General features: G+C 51.7%; 10 protein-coding genes across 10 annotated transcripts; 5 read left to right on the forward strand and 5 right to left on the reverse strand.

Moving 5' to 3' along the window:
- Positions 1-93: 93 nt before the first annotated feature.
- On the reverse strand, positions 94-453 carry HETIRDRAFT_326097 (uncharacterized protein; the record flags this gene model as incomplete). The annotated part of the gene is made up of 2 exons (XM_009552025.1): positions 94-239; positions 297-453. The coding sequence occupies 2 exons, from the start codon at positions 451-453 to the stop codon at positions 94-96; spliced, it is 303 nt and encodes a 100-aa protein (XP_009550320.1).
- A 1087-nt stretch (positions 454-1540) lies between these two features.
- Positions 1541-1770, reverse strand: HETIRDRAFT_165522 (uncharacterized protein; the record flags this gene model as incomplete). The annotated part of the gene is made up of 2 exons (XM_009552026.1): positions 1541-1623; positions 1674-1770. The coding sequence occupies 2 exons, from the start codon at positions 1768-1770 to the stop codon at positions 1541-1543; spliced, it is 180 nt and encodes a 59-aa protein (XP_009550321.1).
- An 867-nt stretch (positions 1771-2637) lies between these two features.
- Positions 2638-3099, forward strand: HETIRDRAFT_326272 (uncharacterized protein; the record flags this gene model as incomplete). The annotated part of the gene is made up of 1 exon (XM_009552027.1): positions 2638-3099. A coding segment is annotated over one exon (462 nt), but the record flags the coding sequence as incomplete, so codon positions are not given.
- A 1142-nt stretch (positions 3100-4241) lies between these two features.
- On the forward strand, positions 4242-4565 carry HETIRDRAFT_421083 (uncharacterized protein; the record flags this gene model as incomplete). Its single annotated transcript, XM_009552028.1, has 1 exon — positions 4242-4565. The coding sequence occupies one exon, from the start codon at positions 4242-4244 to the stop codon at positions 4563-4565; it is 324 nt and encodes a 107-aa protein (XP_009550323.1).
- Positions 4566-5621: 1056 nt separating this feature from the next.
- HETIRDRAFT_40069 (glycoside hydrolase family 71 protein) lies at positions 5622-8387 on the reverse strand. Its single transcript, XM_009551348.1, has 12 exons — positions 8282-8387; positions 8195-8216; positions 8079-8134; positions 7854-7997; positions 7603-7804; positions 7461-7535; positions 7234-7407; positions 7148-7177; positions 6977-7076; positions 6687-6919; positions 5954-6626; positions 5622-5895 (listed from the first exon to the last, which is right to left on the reverse strand). Exons 2-11 carry the CDS (start codon positions 8210-8212, stop codon positions 6348-6350), a joined length of 1311 nt encoding a protein of 436 aa, XP_009549643.1. The 5' UTR covers positions 8213-8216; positions 8282-8387; the 3' UTR covers positions 5622-5895; positions 5954-6347.
- A 430-nt stretch (positions 8388-8817) lies between these two features.
- Positions 8818-9789, forward strand: HETIRDRAFT_149193 (uncharacterized protein). Its single transcript, XM_009552029.1, has one exon. It carries the CDS (start codon positions 9176-9178, stop codon positions 9431-9433), a length of 258 nt encoding a protein of 85 aa, XP_009550324.1. The 5' UTR covers positions 8818-9175; the 3' UTR covers positions 9434-9789.
- HETIRDRAFT_460446 (uncharacterized protein) lies at positions 8818-12830 on the reverse strand (the record flags this gene model as incomplete). The annotated part of the gene is made up of 5 exons (XM_009552030.1): positions 8818-9587; positions 9646-9785; positions 9846-10737; positions 10800-10992; positions 12719-12830. The coding sequence occupies 5 exons, from the start codon at positions 12828-12830 to the stop codon at positions 9521-9523; spliced, it is 1404 nt and encodes a 467-aa protein (XP_009550325.1). The 3' UTR covers positions 8818-9520.
- A 2094-nt stretch (positions 12831-14924) lies between these two features.
- On the forward strand, positions 14925-15250 carry HETIRDRAFT_325778 (uncharacterized protein; the record flags this gene model as incomplete). The annotated part of the gene is made up of 2 exons (XM_009552031.1): positions 14925-15090; positions 15126-15250. Coding segments are annotated over 2 exons (291 nt in total), but the record flags the coding sequence as incomplete, so codon positions are not given.
- A 62-nt stretch (positions 15251-15312) lies between these two features.
- On the forward strand, positions 15313-15891 carry HETIRDRAFT_325808 (uncharacterized protein; the record flags this gene model as incomplete). The annotated part of the gene is made up of 2 exons (XM_009552032.1): positions 15313-15536; positions 15612-15891. 2 exons carry the CDS (start codon positions 15313-15315, stop codon positions 15889-15891), a joined length of 504 nt encoding a protein of 167 aa, XP_009550327.1.
- A 997-nt stretch (positions 15892-16888) lies between these two features.
- Positions 16889-18079, reverse strand: HETIRDRAFT_108966 (uncharacterized protein; the record flags this gene model as incomplete). The annotated part of the gene is made up of 4 exons (XM_009552033.1): positions 16889-17593; positions 17720-17795; positions 17890-17942; positions 18002-18079. The coding sequence occupies 4 exons, from the start codon at positions 18077-18079 to the stop codon at positions 16889-16891; spliced, it is 912 nt and encodes a 303-aa protein (XP_009550328.1).
- Positions 18080-18553: the final 474 nt, after the last annotated feature.

Genomic DNA, 18553 nt, shown 5'->3' on the forward strand with positions numbered 1-18553 from the left:
CAGCCGTAGATTCTTCTGGTAGTGGAGCGGCATGGCCAGTCCTGAGGTGTATCCTGCGAAGCAGATTTGCGTAGCAGCATGAGCCATCGTGCGTCACAACGCGGTGAAGTCCAACTGACTGTACATTCCAACAGGAGTCATCGGAGTGTCGAGGCAGGCCTGCGCGTAACCCGCACTGCTGGAGGCCACGGATCCGAACTCGGTGTCATCAGGGAATTGCCCTGAACAGTGCCAGCTCTCTAAGATCAAAGCTACGGTGAGATATTGTCCATATCGACCAACATTAAATGGTTGACTTACCATGTAATTGATTGGCATCTGATGATGCCTCGGATGCACGTTGGGAAATGGAGCATACTGGAATCCGTCGATGTGTGGCTTTGGCACCCATCCAGGGTAGGTGGACAGGGGCAAAGGCCATTGGGCGTACAGGAGGTTGTCTGGAAAGCTCATAGTTTTTTGTGTTGGAAGAGGAAAGTGCTCGGTAGCTGGGCTGAGGAAACAATGCTTGATCTTCGATCCTCACTAGCAATGAGAGGCAGTAGTAGGTGTCGGATGTTGGGTGACGGTTGACGACTATCGGTAGGTGCTACCTTTTCGTACTTAAAGGGCCTTGATGAGCTCCATGTATATCGCCATAACAAGTTGTGATCTAGCCTCCCGGCTCGTGAATAGGTCCACGCTTTGTGCACATCATGAGGTAAATCAAAGAGCGATGCGACTTCTCCTTACTTCTCTCAGCTCTTATCTTGCCTTCGAGCTCTGTTGTCCGCATATAGAAAGAGATGGCAAGAGACATAAGTATGGCGCGGTGAAACCTTACTTCTTCATCGGTTTTGAGACCGCCTGACGTATTTGCCGCCGCACGGACATCTCAGCAGCGCGTTGTTCGATCGGTGGAACACCTCAGACAGTCCATGGTCTTCTCCTGGCTCAATATGATCACTCTCATGCGCATGCTCTAAGTATTCTTGCCTTTCGCAAAGATCATGGGAGATGCGATTCGAATGGATGCATTAAGCTGCCGTGAAACGTTTTCGAGAAGATAATTGAACGAGATAAAAGCCCAGCAGTAGACACGACAGATTGATATCGAAGAAGCCAGCGGGACACGAAGGGAGGCGACGGTCTTTTGTGTACGTACAAGCACTGGCAAATGGCAGTTCAACATCAGCCGCCATCCATCATCATGAGAAGCGCCCGGAACCGTGAACATAGATAAACGAAACCCTCGAACGATAGAAGCATAAGCTTGTACCTACTATCACATTCGAAGTGTACGTCACAGGCTTCGCATTGTATGAAATCTCTTCACAAGCCAAGTGAGTAATGCAGAGACTATGCGAAACGTGTGCGCAGGCAGATTCAAGAAGAGTTCGGCGGCAACCTGGAACATCATACTGCCCTAGAATTGCAGCGACCCTTTGAATCCGGTGATTAAAATGCCTTGAGGGGAGTGCAAGTTCCTGCCAAGAATCTGAGTCATGGCTGAGGTGCGTTTACTATCGCATATCGATCGAACGCTTTGAGCATTCGACCGCTAAAGCGTCGGGGAGGTCCAATGTGGACCCACTTTTAGTGTCTTGATTCGAGCACAACGGCAAATCGTGATTCCACGAGTCTCTAAATACGTGAAGGTCAGTCTCAAAATCAATAACAACGCGCGATCTCACCACACGTGCCCATGTCCCTCGCCACCACCTTCTCAATCTGAACACGGAGCCGGAAGGTGGGTGAGATAGAGGCGGAAGAAGCAGGGAGACGTTGCATTTTTGCCTCGTTTACCTCATGATATGCACAAAGAATCAATGCACGCGCTGAACAAGCGCATCTCCAAATTAAACAGCTTGCTGTGGGCCAGGCGCACGGGGGTTCACTGATTGTTATATTTAAGTAAAAAGAGGCAGCTCCAGTCGAGTTGCTAACTGCCAGCCAGCTATCTCCGAACGTCCAGTGTGTCTATCAACACCTTCTGCTATCGAGACAATGAACACCTCTTACCTTCCATACGACGAATGGTCACTCCCCTTCGATCCCCAGCGGGCCCCAGGAACATACTTGGACGACCCAGAGAACCTAGGGAGTGCTTCATGGCATCAAGGGCATCATATGGCAATAAATGTCGTTGTAAGTACATACTTTCTGCTGCTAGACGCAACTATGTGCCGCACTCTGTCTAGCGAACGTCACTTACCGTGGTCTCCACTTTAGAGCTCTAGCTTTGTCCAAGGACTCAGCACCCAAGAGGTTGCGACTGAACATCTGTCCGGGACGGGCGCCGTGTTCTCCCCCGTGTACGGTGTGCGGAACCACACCGCTCAGGCCCGTCTACGCATGCCGATGGCTCTCGGAGGTCAGGCTTCATGCATGGTGTTATCGTAGATATCAAAGCACTGACTGACTCGTGTTACTCCTGTTTCACAGGTTACGTTCAAGGGCCTGCGCCACTGACCTCCCAAGTGGATTCATGGCCGGGATACCAGACTGATTCACAAATACGAACACTGAGAATAGTCCACAACGCAGCGCACTCCGTACCCATCCCAATTCGAAGCAATGTAAACGGTTTCACTACCTTAGAAGGTGCACGTAGAACTGATCTCTAGTCCACAGCATTACGGGCCATACAGGCACACCGAGATGAGCGCGAGTCAGGGCTTGCAGCCCGCATCCTGGAGGCCAGCGGAGGCTAGACCCATACAAGGGAACACTGATGAATACAACAATGGGCACATCGGGAATCATCTCCCGATAGAGCATCCATTTGCTGAAAGTATACCAGTGTCCATTGCAGGACCTGATACTTCGGCTTTGCCAACGGATGCTCAAGCCGCGAATAGCTATGACGTAAGCTTGAGAGGGGAGGAAACCCGAGTGCGGAGGGGTAAGCTGCACGGTGAGGGACCGCATATCTGCAAGTTAGATGGCAAGGTCTTCCGCCACCACGGAGATCTAGTACGCCACCGGAAGACGAAACCCGGCCATGCAGAATACCAGGGCCCTATCACCTGCGTCTGTCGGCAGGAGTTTAGTCGTCGTGATGGTCTATACACGCACTTGAAGACGAAGAGATGCCGCCGCCTCTTTCCTTCAAAATAAAGACGCTAACCGCCTCGCAGTGGATGCCTGACGATGGGGGCTTGTGTTGATGGAAGAGGGAGGATCTAGGTGGATATGAGACAAGAGTCAGCAAATGCAGACGCATGATAATCATGATTTCTTTTTCTTACTTCGCCCCTCCCATCTGCGTCCATCTCCATCGATCTGTAACATGTATCTCTCGTCGTATCTCTCACCGCCTCTCACATTCTCGTATGCCTGTCTACTTTAGTTTCGAAGTTTATGCTCTACCTACAGCTTTATAGAAATGATGAGTCCACGTCCTTGTCGCATAGTCTTGAATGGAAACCAGGAAAACACAAGATGAAATGCATGAACTGTGAGACAGTGAGGCAACACCAGTTGGATTGCAGATTCGTGCGCTTCGGCACCTTTCGGCATCTGCCGTGCCGGCAAACCCCTACGGGAGGCTGCGGCCACTGCAGCTCTCCGCGTCATCCCGACAGATCCGAAGCACTTTCTCCTGTTCGAATCGCGTGAGCAGAACATAGGTTCCAGTGAGAAATCATCATCGGAGTAGTATTCTAAATTATCGTCACAGGTACATTGGTGACTGGTCTGACTGGGTTCAGCCCACGTTGAATGCTTCACACATAAACATGCCCTCGAACCTGCGATTTTCGGTATGTTCGTTTCGCGACATACTACCAGCATTTGTCGCTTTACTGTACACTTTTATCGATAGGGAGCTCGAGGTATATGCAGGCGGTATTTTCTGTCAAGCTTCAATAGAGGTCTCACAACGCACAGCAGTGCTTCGGTTGCGAACATATCTGTTGCAGACTTTCCGAAGGACTTTATGTTCTTTCCTAAATTTCTGGACCTTACAGCATACACTCCTTCATGCTGCCCTTCACAAGATAGATTCATTAGAGAATAGAGCCTTACGTCGCCGCCGCAAGGACTTCTTGTCAACGCGTTCTCCCATCCCTGAAACAGCTCAGACAGTGGAAGATTTTTTCCCCGATCAGTATTACGACTTCCATGAGGTACAGCGTCGCAGGGCCATTTAGACGGCGTCATAAAGCATTTCCGAGAGACTCACGTATCTTCGTGGGGGAACGCCGACTCTCCTGCGCTATCCGCTCCGCACACTCTATCCCAGCGATTCAGAAACCCAGATGCATGTTCTGCACCTCGCATCGGATGGTGAGATCCTCCCGCACGTCGATAATGTCGGAGCCAGCGGATCCTGGATATTGGGCGTCAGTCTAGGTGCCACACGAGTCTTGCGTTTGGAGGACACAGATGACGCTGCGCATCGGGCACCCTTTAACCTTCCGCTGCCGTCAGGGAGTGTTTATATACAAAGGCAGGTTGTGCAATACGAGCCGCACTCTCCCATTACTTACGCCCAACAGAGACTCCATTCGATATGGTTACAAGCACTCCATACTGCGAGCAGAAGATCCATCTCGTGGACAGCGTTTGAGTGTCATGGTTAGAGTAAGTCGGGCGCACTTTCGAGACAGCACCCATTTTAAAACGCTTGATATAGGATATTCTCCCAAAAGGTGCTAATATTCCTCTTGCGATGTAACCTGAATGATTGGTTGCGAATGTACGCACCGAATCACATAACAATTTTTTGTTTAATATCCTGGGAGGGCACCCGTGGACTCTGCCATCAGGGCAACCGCACGGCCATTAAGCGAGCAATGTAAAGGAATGAGTAGTATTGGACGAGGAAGAAGTAGATATAATCATGCGTGGGGTAGATGGGAGGATACGAATGATGATGGCGCGAGGTAAGGTATAAGCATATTAATGGGGCACGGGAGGAATATAGGGAAAAGGGTGATGGGCAGAAGGGTAGTCGCATGGTGTAAAGCAAGGTGGAAGCATATCGAAAGCAATGAAGCCAGTCGACAGCGTGACGGATACCAAGTTGATCAGCTCGGTGGGAAGCTCAAATGAACACAACTAGGTGGTATCAAGTGGAGGTACAATAATTGGAGAATCGTGAAAACGTGCAAGGCAGCCAGAGGGATATTCCAATAGCGAGTTGAGTGTTAAATAGTGTTGGCGCTGGAGCTGCTTGATGGTAGTGGTCGAAAGAAGATCTAATGGAAATACAGTGCGTATCCACCTACACTATATGCTACTGGGCGAATCATGGAATGGTGGGACTACCATCTGAAATCCGTATCAGACTTAAACTCATTGGTTTGCATTGATGTGAGCACGGTCTGAGGGCACCCCTAAGTATCTCGAGGTGCTATCTATGTCAGATAAAAGTCCTGACGAAATAGAATATACAATTTTGAGCAGCGAACAAGTGGTGAAACTTGGTGAATATGTTCGAAATCGAAGATGATGATGATGATGAGAACTGGCTGCTGCGATCCGGCGGTTCGGAGTCTGAAATTGCCGCGGCCGGTCGGCATGCGTTGCTGCAATGAAGCATCTGTCTCTCGCTGTGTTATGTTCTCGTGACTCTTTCCGATATCTAGAAGGGTTTTACCTTCTTTCCGGACTGTGGCGCGCATTGAGTGGTTCTTAGTACTGTCGTTTATTGGGTCTTTCAAGTGAAACTGTTCAGATCGGGTCGCATTTGCCAGCGTCCATACCATCTTCCCAGTTTCATCTTGATCGCCAACTCTATAATATGGTACGTAGTCTCAAAACCATAGATCGTCACTCAAATCAGAATCACGGAACAATGGCACAGCGTCCTCACACTGATACACTGGTCCCTCAAGTAGTGATAACAGCGATAGCCGAGGCGGCGCGTGTGAATATCAGGCGACGGAATCGCGAAAGAGATTGCACGCTCTAGGTATACTCATGAGTGAGTGGTTCGAGGGGGGTATATAATCATAAGAGAGCTTACCTACTTTCTCACTGGCAATGCCCCTTTAAACTACCTTCCCAAGCCGACCAGATCGTCCCGTATACGTTTCGCACTTGGCCTTACACTCACGCATAACTTGGGAGCCACTGCTCGCGCTTTCGAAATGAACAGTGATTGCGAGTTCGACGAGATTTCAGCGGTTTTGCGACCCCATGCTCAGCACATTGGTTTCAGCTTGAATGAGGAGATATTCTCCCTGTTCTTCTGTATCAAATGTTAAGTGTGGTGGTGGTACTCCCGCGGCAAGAGTCTCGTCAGCTTCTCACATCCACTCGGTAGTTTATGTGGAGTGGGGACAGCACTCCATGAATCTTTGAGATGATATTGATCCACATAGGATGGAAGCTGATGGCAGCGACGAGCAGAATGTCGATTAACTCGACATTGCAACGAACGCGTTGAAGTTGTACACTTCCGGCCGTTCTTGCACGCAAAACTCTTCGAGGCTGGGACTGCAGTCCGCCACGATAGTGCGATCGCTGTCACGGTACACCCGCACCTTCACCCCTTCTCCCACGATGAGACGGTGCGAGAGCTTCGAGAGGCCGGCGGATACTTGGACACGAGTTTGTTGAGAACACTCCGCGGAGGTCGAGAGAACCACTGTCGACGGGGCTGTGGCGAGAATGGCGACCCAAAACCGATCATCGGTCTTTTCTCGCAGACAGAATCTCAGTCCAGCTCGCTCGAAGAGAAGGCAGATGACACATACAAGCTCCCACCCTTTCGGTCTATCTACGGGATCGGATGCAACAGCATCGCGCAGGTGCGGCCTTGCCCAGACGTAGATTTCGTCTGTATCTACGACCATGCGCCCCTCTCGAAAGCCGCGCGCGAAGTGGGCATTGAGCTTGAGCCAAGGTAAGTGTGGGAACCCGTTCACCCACGCCTCGGAGTTGGGCTGCGCGCCTTTGATGGGGCCTATGTAGTGCGACTCGCCGTAATCTATAACAACGCCACTGCTCGATGACGAAAATAATTCATGTCATGCAAGTAGCGTACCGTTCCATGATATGATCTGTATGATGTCAACTTCATCCCGGATAGACATGATGTACTCCCATCTCCGAGCTAGAAGCCAATCGTCTCCTCGATATATCCACTATACAGGAGGGTCAGTTCTGGAGCCTTATCCGCGCAGCCAACTCACTCAGGAAAAGAGGAGACGCGCACATTTTTGTTCCATGAATCAGCCCCGTAGTGCTATGGGAATTGTCATTCATTACCGCGCGATACAACTGAGTCGTGACCACACGTACGGTAAAGAACCAAGGTGACACGGCCGCCATGTAAGTCTTTCGGCTTCCTCTTCTGTCGCTCGTATGTTTGGGATTGAGGCATCTGATGTGATGTTGATCTGAATCGAGTTTGGGGCAGACAATTTCAGAGCGAGGGGAGGAAGGAGTGAGGCCGATGGGCCAGGAGCCATTCCACTGTCGTAACGGACAGATCAACTGTGAACGAGCAGGAGCCAAGATCGACATACATGAAATATACCGTCGATGGAGTCCAGGTTTGGATAGCGGGCAGGATCAATGAAGAAAGCCGGAATGAAACTTATCTGTAATACCACACGTACGCAATCTGCTCAAGCACTCAATGATCGAAGGTCGTCCAATTCGACTCACCGGCGCTATCTCCTCCATCTGCTGCTTCGCCCAAACCCACCCTTCGCCATTACTTCTCCCAAATGTAGCCATTTCACCAGCGAATGTTGACACCAGCACCCGGTCCTTGTGGATCAGCTGGCAGGTCCCGATGTGTAGTTTGCATAGTTGCATATAATCACACAACAATCGAGTATCTTGTTCAGTTGCTGAAGGGATTGATCTGTCGAAGATGAGAGTTCAGCCAAGCGATAGACAATAGATAAACGCACGTCATGTCAAAACTGATGAAGAGCTTGAATTGGAACACATCGGGACCCGTCGTGGACTGATTCAGACGTGCAGCCGCCGTATAGCAATCTTCCACACGACACCGCTGCCATTCTTCTCGTCCCACATTCAGCGCAAAGCCGTCCCTGTTTGATGGGAGTCAAAAACCAGCGCCGAGCGAAATTTCTTGCCTGAGGTACACACGATGGGATGCAGATGCAACTTACAATCCATGTGCCCTGGCGAGCTTAATATCTTCGACCCAGTCTTCGGTTGTGTATGGCTATGTACAAGAGGCTCAATGTCTTACATCGTGGATTCAGCGGAAGCAAAAAAGATGTACATAGGTGTTTCCGACCATGAAACTAGCACATGAAGTCAGTTGTTCGATTGCACACGAATCCGCGCGATGCTCAGAGGCAACACTTACTCACTGTGCTACGACGTATTTCCCATCTGACACCTGGCCCTGCGATCTGACAGCTTTGTTGGGGTGAAAATGAGTACGAAAAAGTCTAGACATGTTCAGAGCGTAGGTAGAGTCGCTACAGAGCAATGGCCGAGTCCCGATCGACTCGGTACCGGTATGAACGAAGCCGCCGGCGCTCAATTTTTTTGTCGTCAACCACCGTCTCAGTGCAACCTACAGCGGGCGCGACTTCAAGCTTCATCATTCCAAAAGTGCCATTTCCCACTCTGTCCCAATGCTCATCACCTTCGAGACCAGAATTTCTTTCTCGAACATGGAGGAGATTTTCACGGAGGCAGCGTCAGCGAACTCGACCCATCTCCAGCCTTACTCCTGCATTTAGGCTATCGGCAATCCCACTTACAGCAGTCCTGGCTCCTGCAGCTGTGCATCGATCCGTCAGAGTCAATCTTGATCCCATGTCGTGATTCAAAGGAACGTCACGAAGCAGGTCGAGCTCAGGCGCTTGCTCAACAACTTTGTGAGTCCGTTTTTGAGTCGAGAAATCCAGTATGATTCGTTCGATCATCAGTGGAGCAGAGTAAAACAGAGTCCGGAGCAAAGTAGCAGTAATGAAATCTTCTAATCATCTAAGAATTGTACAAGGCGTGTAGGTAGGTATAGGTGCACGGAAACGCACGGTAAGAACAAGGGAAAAGAACAAAGGAAAAATTGAATGAGGTTGACAGAGGAAACGTCAGAGGTGAAAAAAGATGTCCATGGTTGGGAGAAGCGTGGCGTTGCTGGGTAAAAGGCGAGAACGTAAGTGATTCTAGTTTTGGAACAAGGGCCCCACGTCGAGTCTCCTCATTCTGTCCAGGATGGAAACCGCCACCGCGACGGAGCCAGTAGCGGATGGGGCAAATGATCTCCATCGTCCAGGTCAAGAACAAGGGAGCGTGTGCTGAGGTGGGGCGCGAGAGGGGTATAAATCAGAGTGGGTATGTTGTTTGTTCGTTCAATCGCTCATCTCTACTCGTCCTGCCCCACTCCTCCGACTACTGGCCGCGACAGAGACCTGCATCCGCGAGCCGCCTACTCAGCGCTAAGCACTTTGGCCGCCGGCAGCGACCTTATCCAAGTGGTTTTGAGAATCTCTTCTATGACGGATGAGGGCATCCAATCGCATGGACGCTTTGCGCTCTACGTCGCAAATATCGCAATAGTGAAGAAGGTGACAGTCTTGTAGCGCATGCTCCTCTATGAACGCGGGCCAGTCGGCTCCGTCCCGGAAGCCTCGATGGCTTCTGGCGGTGCCAACATGTCTCTTCATGTCGCTTGTGCTCGTGAAATCGCACGGGCATCCTGCTATGGGGCAAGGATACCGGTTCTTCACGGCCTCTGGTTTCCCTTTTGGCTGGTCTCGCTTCGGCGCTGGCGTTGAGCTGGTTGACGCCTTCCGTGGTCCCGCCACCCTACGTTTGACACGTTTGGGGGCGGCATGAAGTTGGAGGTCGTCCTCCGGCTCGCCGTTCGCAAATTTCAGATGTTGAGGTGGTTGGACCCCATGAGGGGCACAACTCACCTGGCACGTCGTAGAGCTTTGCTCTGGACGTGAAGGGCCCTGTTTCCTCCTCCATGGGCGCTGCACCTCGTCTTCGTCTTCGTCATCTGCCCGCTGTCGCTTTCTCTTCTGGCCCTGATTGAAGGCGAGTGCGTGCATCGGGGAGGGAGGTGTACAAAGCGGAGGGGGAGTGGGGAAGGGCGGCGACGGGTATGATAGACGGGGATTTGATGGGTATGGAGAAGGGGGAGGGAGCGAGGGGGCCGGGGGTGATCGGCGTCGGTGGCGTGGTTGTCGGGGCCGTGAGGGACCAGCGACAGGGGGTTCCTGGAACTGGGAAGAGGGGCCGGCGACGAGGAAGTCGGGAAATGACGCTGGAGGTGCGTAGTTAACCTCATCTCGATGATATGGCTGTACTCGCTTGTGGGGTCTCCGAACGCGAGAAGGGCCAGCAGCGGAGACATTGGGGGTCGGGGGTGCCAGCGACGGGTGTGCGTATGGTCCCTGGGAGTACCATGTCGGCGGGATCGTGGGACCAGAGGAGGGTGTGTTCGCAAACGTGGGTGCTGTGAACGGGTGGAGGAATGATTGGGCCCCCGTGGAAGCGAGTGGCATCCAGTGGCTTTCGGTGCTAGTGGATGGTATATGGAGGGGAGGCCATGGCTGGGACGATGTTTCATATGCCGGCTGGAGGTACGGGGTAGGGGTGTGAAACTCAGCCATGGGGAGATAATCCGGAGGAGGGGTCAGCAGGTTCTGGGGGAGAGGAGCGCGCAACGTATGGGCAGGAGGGGAGACGTGATGGTATGAAAGCGGTTGCGCGGACGGCAAAAAGTGAGGAGTGTCCAGCTGATAGCTGGTAGTGAGCGGTGGTGGGATGGAAGAGGAGGGGGGGAGATACAGCCCGTGGGGTCTGTGAAATTTGATTAATTCATGAGTCGGGCGTCACTGACAATTGGGCGGTCAGAGACGTACAGTGGCTCTTGAGACCCATATCGTAGCAGTTCCTCCGGGTCTCTTCGGGATTCCGCGTCGAGGAGGGGCTGGGAACTTTGTGGCTCGTCTGGCGAAGGTGTGAATTGTCTCACGTCGTTCGCCGCCCTCCAGTTGTCAGTGCCACTGCCACTTGCGATGGCGTCAAAGTTCCAGTCGAAGGTGGCATCGAGGTCTACAACGGAACCGGATCAGCGACGAAGATGACCTGCACAGTTGTTTGACATTACAATTGTCTCCGGACATCATTGTGAGTGAGTTGTGTTATTGTGTTGGAGGGGTGATCGCGACAATAGAGGCGGGTGATGGCGGTGTGTTTGGACCCTCCCCCGCTGACTTCCTTATATCTTCTCTGATTCAGCGCAGCTACGGCGTCGGAGTTCGAGCATCGGCCTCATGTCCAAGCCATGTTGGACCTTACTACCTTGTACTTTGGCATTGGGTGGCTTGTGGCAGAATCGCTTTGGCGTGCGCGTCGTCACATTAGACCTTTAACAGGTCTACAGGACCGGCGGGTTGGTCGCGGGTCCCGGTCAATGCGACCGGTGGATATTACGGAGCTCCAGAAGCATCGCAAGGCCCAAGCGTGCTCATCCCGACCCTTGGACGAGCTTGGTCTTGTAACGTACACCGGCACAATGATGTGAAGGGCAGGCGGCTCCACCTGGAGCGTCACATCCTTCGAGCATGTTCCGGCTTCCAGATGTTCCACCGACTCAGGGCGGTGTTCTAGCCGTCCAATGCGAGGCTCCGTAGCTGCGTGCTTGGAGTACGGGATGAGGAGAAGGACAATGCGAGGCTGCCTTGTGCTAGTAGCTCGTTTGGCCTACCTGCCTTCTGGAGAACGGTCGTCGGAGGCCGGCTGAGCAGCTCATATCAGGTGTCACAAAGAATCAATGCGCTCGCTGCTCGCTGTCTCCGGATCTCGCAGGCGGTCCGCGAAGTCGCCCCGTCAATATAAAAGACCTGCTGCATGCCTCATGCCTGCGTTACCGCCCATGTATGATTCTCAGAATGCCTTTGTACCCTAAATGGTAGGTGCTCAAGAAGTAGGGAACGAAACGCTTGGACCTCATTTCTTCCCCTCCCCCCTCATCCCACGCGTGCGATCGCGCCCGCTACCACTCTGATAACCTTAGAAGTCCTCCAGATCGCTGCAACAACACGATATCTCTCTACTATCGACTTGAGAGCAGAAGTTTTCGAAAAGACACTTTGAGGACGAGTTGGGAAGATGATATGAGATCTATGGGATTGGGGAGTTCACTGGCGTGATCAACGTTGAGTTTCCTTGTGTTTTCATATCCACGTTCGTCTTCTGAGGACCTGTGACTTTTTTTCTCGTTGATTTTTGGGTGACTCTTTCTGCAATTTGTCAGAGTCCCAGAAAAGCGAACCGAGTTAATATCAAAATTCCCTCGGCATATGTCTTGCAGACTTTTGAAAGGCTAATCTTATGTAGAGAGCCGTAAAGCCGAGGCATTTCAAAGCAGCGGCGCATCGGAGACCGAAAGTGCTGTGGGTGTGCTGCCCGGCTAACTGACAGCACGTCCATCGGGAAATTGAGGAGACAATTTTAAACCTTGATAAGGTCATAGAATGTATATAATACGTAGCAACCCTACAATTATGATATACCGCGTGGTCATGTCATACATGAGCAGATAGCGTTGGCAGATCCTGCAAACTCAGTCAGAAGGGGGAAAATCATCAGGTGTTGTCGTCACGCTTACCACTGAGATAATGCAAAAAGAATTGTCAAAAAACATCCTGAGACATCATATCGTGGCAGTGATGCCATTGGGCACATCGGTGGTGCATCGTACCCTACGGAAAGGAAGAGGTAAACCGGAGTAAGCTAGTCAAATATCGTAGCATCATAGCACATGAACTACACTTACCGTGATGCATCGTGGTACGATGTGGCGCATACGGGTTGGCGCCATAGATGGGGGTGGCGGCGACACCCGCATCTCGAAGATGCTCATACTGCCGGGCCTCGTCTCCCGCCATGGACAGTGGGGCGCCGCTCCATGCTGACTCCCCATATTGTCCTAGGGGAACATATAATTGCTAAAAACATGAGTGTCATGAGCGATATGGAATCGACTACGACAATGCCACCGACAGGATAGTCTGTGGCTAAAGTTAGAGGTGAGCCCGCGCAGCAGAGACTATGAATACGTTGCGTGAGGACTGGGGGGTGAGACTCACTTAGGCAGCATGCTCTGAATGTCATATAAAACGAGCCGTTCCGATCGTAGTAGATTTGATGAGTTGTATGTTCTTCAATGTTGAATGACTGAGACTCGAGGCGACGTGCTGTCAGTCAGCCGGGCGGCACATCCACGGCACTTTTGGTCTCCGATGTGCCGCTGCTCTGAAATGCCTCGGCTTTACGGCTCTCTACACAAGATTGGGCAACATTTCCTTCAAAAGTCTGCAAGACATATAGCGAGGCGAGTTTGACATAAACTCAGTTCGCCTTTCTGTCACTCTAAAAAAAATTGCGGAAAGAGCCTCCCGAGAAAAGACACAGGTCCTCAGAAGACGGGCGTGAATATGGAAACACATGTAGTCAAGTGTCTTCCTCATCCTTAGACATGTGGCGCTTATCCCCAGAAAATTCTGGGTGGGAAGGGTATGTCACTTCCGAATAAGACGTGGAATACGTTTTGCTGGAGTTAGTAAAGAGCCGTTCGTTATTGCCACAGGGAAAGCTTACATACAAGGGAACTCCGACAAGGACCAGTTGATGACATTTGAAGTCATGAACTTGATGATTCTTCTTTTGAGAAAACGCGCTGGATCGCATATAACAAATTTCCCTATTTGAAAGTTTTGGGGGAGGACACAGGAGTGCGAGTGTCTGAAAAATAGCAGCCAGTATCAGAGGCCTGGTGAAAACAGCTGGAGACCAAGCTTACTTCTCTCCAATTTGTGGGAGCACATCTCCCTATCTGTCGTCCGTCAACAAGATAAGGACTGCTTTGTCGAAGGCGTAAAGCCTAGACAACGGTGATTGATATCGAACAAGATAAGGAAGCTGTCTGTGTACGTAGCATGAGCAGCGACAAATGAGAATGCAGTTCGAATTGCCATCGGTTCATAAATCAGGATGTTGCGGGACCGCAAAATACCTACAGAGTCAAATCACGGAGGTCTCCGGACATGGTCCTTGTAGGCGCACGTATTTGCTTCCGACAAACGAAGACACTCGTCGAGACATAATCCTTTGTATTTTTCTTTGTTAGAGCAACGGCGTGTGATTGTGCTCTTCTCGTGCGACGGAGATTATAAGAACAAGGAGGCACCAAGGCATGCTGTGAATCAATCACACGGCCCAACTCCAGTGATGAGCGGTATTATAGAAAGCTCGAGTCAGTGCAGATATCTGATACTCAAATACATGCTCTCTGCGGATTCATGAACCGCATATCCTGGATACGAATGATTTCATAATGCTCATCTTGTTATGGCACCAGATCCATGCGCTAGCTTGATGAGATTTTGATCATAAACAATCCGGATAAGCTGCTCAATGCTTGGGGGAAAAGGGAATAATATATTAGTCAAATCAAGGCATGCCTCAGCCCGCCGCATCCACGTTGACTCCTTTGAAATAAAGGAGAAGCACCGTGGGTTTACATCATAATGCATTCCAGAGCCGACCCGTCAACCCCGAACACTTCTTAGGCGGAAGAGTCATCCTGCGCCAGGTACATGGGTCAGACAAGCGCGCATACTTAAGTATGATGGGATAGTACCCAGCTTTTCGAACCAACCACCACCCGGAATCCACCCAACTGCTAGTCATTATCCGAAGTCTACTCACTCTACCCACTCAATTATCGCCATGTCTTACCAGGGATACCAAGGCCAGACGGGGCACCACAAGCCCTACCCGCCCTACTACCCTGACCAGCGGGCCACCCACCCCAGCACATATGGTCTCTCGTTGTGGGCCTATGCGTACGGGCATGACCACCCACTGGCCCATGGCATGGTAAGTGCGATACCTCTGACTTTGGCCGCAGACTATCCTGTCGGTGGCGCTATCGTAGTCGATTCCATGTCGCTGATGAGGCTCACGCCTTTTAGCACCCATATGCCTCCCCGGGACAATATGGGGAGTCAGCGCGGAACAACACCCCGCCGTCCTTGGGACGGGTCGAGGCCCGGCGGTATGGGTATCTTCAAGGTGCGGGTGTCGTTGCCACCCCTATCTATGGCGCGGACCCGTATGCGCCATATCAGATCATGGCGCATTACAGTACGTGGTACTATGATGCTATGATGTTCGACTAGCTTACTATGGTTTACCTCTTCTTTTCCGTAGGCTATCATTCGCCACCGATGGACCCCATGGCATCACTGCCGCGATACGATGTCACTCCGGAAGCTGTGGTCAGTGCGATAGTTTTGTGAAGTGAGGCCCAACGTTGATATCGAACCTTCCACCTGTCCGTCGGACATATAGTGGTCTGAGAGCACCATGAGATCGCACGGCCGGGGCAGTATGGCTCAGGCACAGACTACGCAGGGAATACAACATACACCCTGGCGGATGTCTGAAGTCGAGGCCATACAAACGAACACCAGTATATTCAACAATGGGGGCAGCGTGAAATGTTCCGCCGCCGCCCAGCCATTCGCTGAAGGTGTACTAGCGTCGATCGCAGGACCTAGTACTTCGCGGATACCGCCAGTACCAGCCTCGTCGACAACTGATCAGACGACGAAGAGCAAGGGGAGAGCGATGGAGTGGAAGAATGCAGGAGGGGCCAAGGGCAGAACTCAGGCGAGTGCGAAGGCTCAGATACTCGGTAAGGCCGTGGCGACGAAGAGGACAATGCCGCCTGGGGATGGACCATGGATCTGCCATGTGGAAGGCCAAGAATATGCCCGTTACTGGGAGATGTTGCGACATAAGGAGACGACAAAGGGCCATGATGAGTACAAAGGTCCTTGCATCTGCGTGTGCGGAGCAGAGTTCACTCGCCCAGATGCCATGAGCAGGCATTATAAGCGAAGCTGCCCCCTCCGTTGTAGGCCGTCGTCTCATCGCAGGTGAAGTGGAGGGGAAGAGATGGTGAGGGTTGAATGGGTCGAAAACGTACCAAGCCTTTTGGTTTCTCCGTCTTCCTTCTCCATCTGTCCACACCCACCATCGATTCCGCTGATCGATCTGAACAGTTTTCATGCTTATATTTCTATGCTATCCATCTTTGTCTTTCTCTTGCATTCCTCTGTTATTGTGTATCAGCTGTCTGTATCCCCGGGTCTGCTCGTCACGCACCAAGGACTTCATACATACTGAAATCGGAGATCTTCTTGTGTGATTATGTGCATCGTAAGGTTAGAAGATAAAACGCAGTCCAATAACCCATGAGCATCGCGCTTTGAGCATCAAGTGTCTTGTGATACGGAAGAGTATCTACCACGAACTCATCGAAGCTTGTCCACGAGGTAGGGGCTGTAGGACATGAGGAGAACACATCCGTGGAATATTGACGCGCACAACTTGATGTATTGATAGCATATCGTGGATATTGATTGAGGCTGGCTGCATGAGCTCCTCAGTGCGGACGGAGTAAAGGGGAGGGTTTTGAGAACGAAGACTGGAGGTAAGCAGAGGCAAGCCCCTTCACCGCCACCAGCACTCTTTCACAGCTTGCGCTCACAGTCTCTTCAATCCTGTTCAATCGCACTCGCGACAGTCTCGTTTCGGCAGCACTCAGAAGCACAGTTGAACAACAGTAGCTTGTAATGTAACTTCTATATGTTATCATACAAAAGAACGAGGACAAGGAGAACATAACATGGAGATTGCGAGGATTAGGCGAACCGAGAGAAGAATTTGCGTCAGGGACAAGAGATGGGTGCACAGACCGAGGGGGAATTCGAATGCGTCCAGATCGACGGGAGACGATGAGATAGAGATAGAATGAAAGAAAAGGGATGCATACAGTGAACACCGCGGTACGTCCCTCAAGTCTGCTTCGACACGTACGATCACTGTCTTCAATCCCTCCGACCTCCTCTGCGCCTGTCATGGAGATCAATCATCGTCACAGGCGGAGAGGCCAGCCCCTAGAATTGCGCTTATGCCTCGCAAGCGCATCCTCGCGACACTGGTGACTGGACAGCCCCACACTCGCATTGGACGGAGCCATCAGGCCCTTTGTGCTTGGTTCTATTGTGTCGGGCGAGATCGTATAAACGTCCAACTTGGTTCCACAAAGCTCGCAAACCCATGATCCGTTCCTGGGTAGTTTGCGTCTCCATGGATCTGCTCGGGGCTTCTTCGCCTTCCCCTCCGTCTCATCCTCGGCCTGCACGTCGGCAGCCCGATTACCGCGAGCCTTGCCTTCCGCACGCACACTCGCCTTCCTCGCCGGGGCTTTTCCCCCTTTCTGGGTCGTCCCCGGTGTGCCGAGCCCTGGTTGATGGTCAGGTCCTGCAGCAAATGCAGGTATAGCTTCGACGGACGGATGCACCATGTAAAAATGATCCTCATCGTGCCCGTTGTTGAACTCCTCTGTATTTGATCGTGCGACCTCAAATTCGGCCAGCATTTGGAGTGCGAATCGAAACCCCTCTACTGCCTCTGCCTCAGCCACATGGACGTCCTCGCGTGACGTCCTGGCCCGCTTTGACCGATGGATGCTCTTTGAGTTCGTTTCGTCGAGCGGCGCCTTACGTTTCGCGGTCGTCTCGCTCTGTGATACAATAAATTCAGTGATTTGCTGATCAGCAGGAGAAGTCAGATTGGACTGGCCATGATCGACATCGGGGGCGGCAGTTGAGAGTCAGAATGTAACGACATCAGCCCCTGGATGTCGTCTTTGATGTCCGCAATGTGCGTCAGTGGCGAGCATCATCGTGTAAAGGGCACATACCGTCTTGGGCCATTGAACGGGTGACTCGTCTCCGCATTCCGCATTTGCTCTCTTTTTTGGCCACATGTCCCGCGGCCTAAGATACAGACCATGACAGTGAGTGGCAAAGTCGCATCAGGCGATGGTAGCTTGGTAACAACGGCAAGGTACAGACAGCAAGGAGCCTTTACTTACCCTGTCGGTGGCCCACAGCGGCCGGCCAAAGTTGAGTTGCGGGTTGTTTCTACATGCCGATAAGTTAGCCAGTATCAGGGAACGTGGGTGTTACAGCATTTCACATACGCCGACACTTGGAAGGCTGACCACCAATCTCACCGCAAGCAGATCGTCTCGAGGGGCTGGTTTCGGGCCTGCGGCCATAATAAAGTTGGTAGTCGTCCGCAGCCCTTGTATGCGCGTACAACAGTCAATCTGCCGGCATATGAATCCATCAACCGATTCTTGCCATTATCCCGGTCCGTGTCATCCCTCATACTTCCAGTGGAAATGGCCGTGTTTCAGGGGACGCTCGCCACACTGATATTTTTCACCTTTTTGAGTTGCTAGGAGCTCGGTTACTCTAGGTGGTCACGGCTCCAGACCTGATAATAGGATTCGTTTATGCTGATGTGTTGGCGAACGAGCGGCAGTTGGCCCGGCAGGCTCCGATGTTGGCATTGTTCATGCGGTCGGTCGCGTTGACGCATCGATGAAATTTCGTCAGACATGGTCTCCGGTACCTATTCTTTTTCAATGTTAAAATCCTCTCTGCATCTATTGTTTGTTTGAGCTCATAAAGGACGACACGGCTGGGTGGTCATCGATTTGAGAAAGCAACGTTCCCGGGCTGACGTG

This window comes from Heterobasidion irregulare (genome assembly GCF_000320585.1).
Source record: "Heterobasidion irregulare TC 32-1 unplaced genomic scaffold scaffold_09, whole genome shotgun sequence".
NCBI classification, from domain to species: Eukaryota; Fungi; Basidiomycota; class Agaricomycetes; order Russulales; family Bondarzewiaceae; genus Heterobasidion; species Heterobasidion irregulare.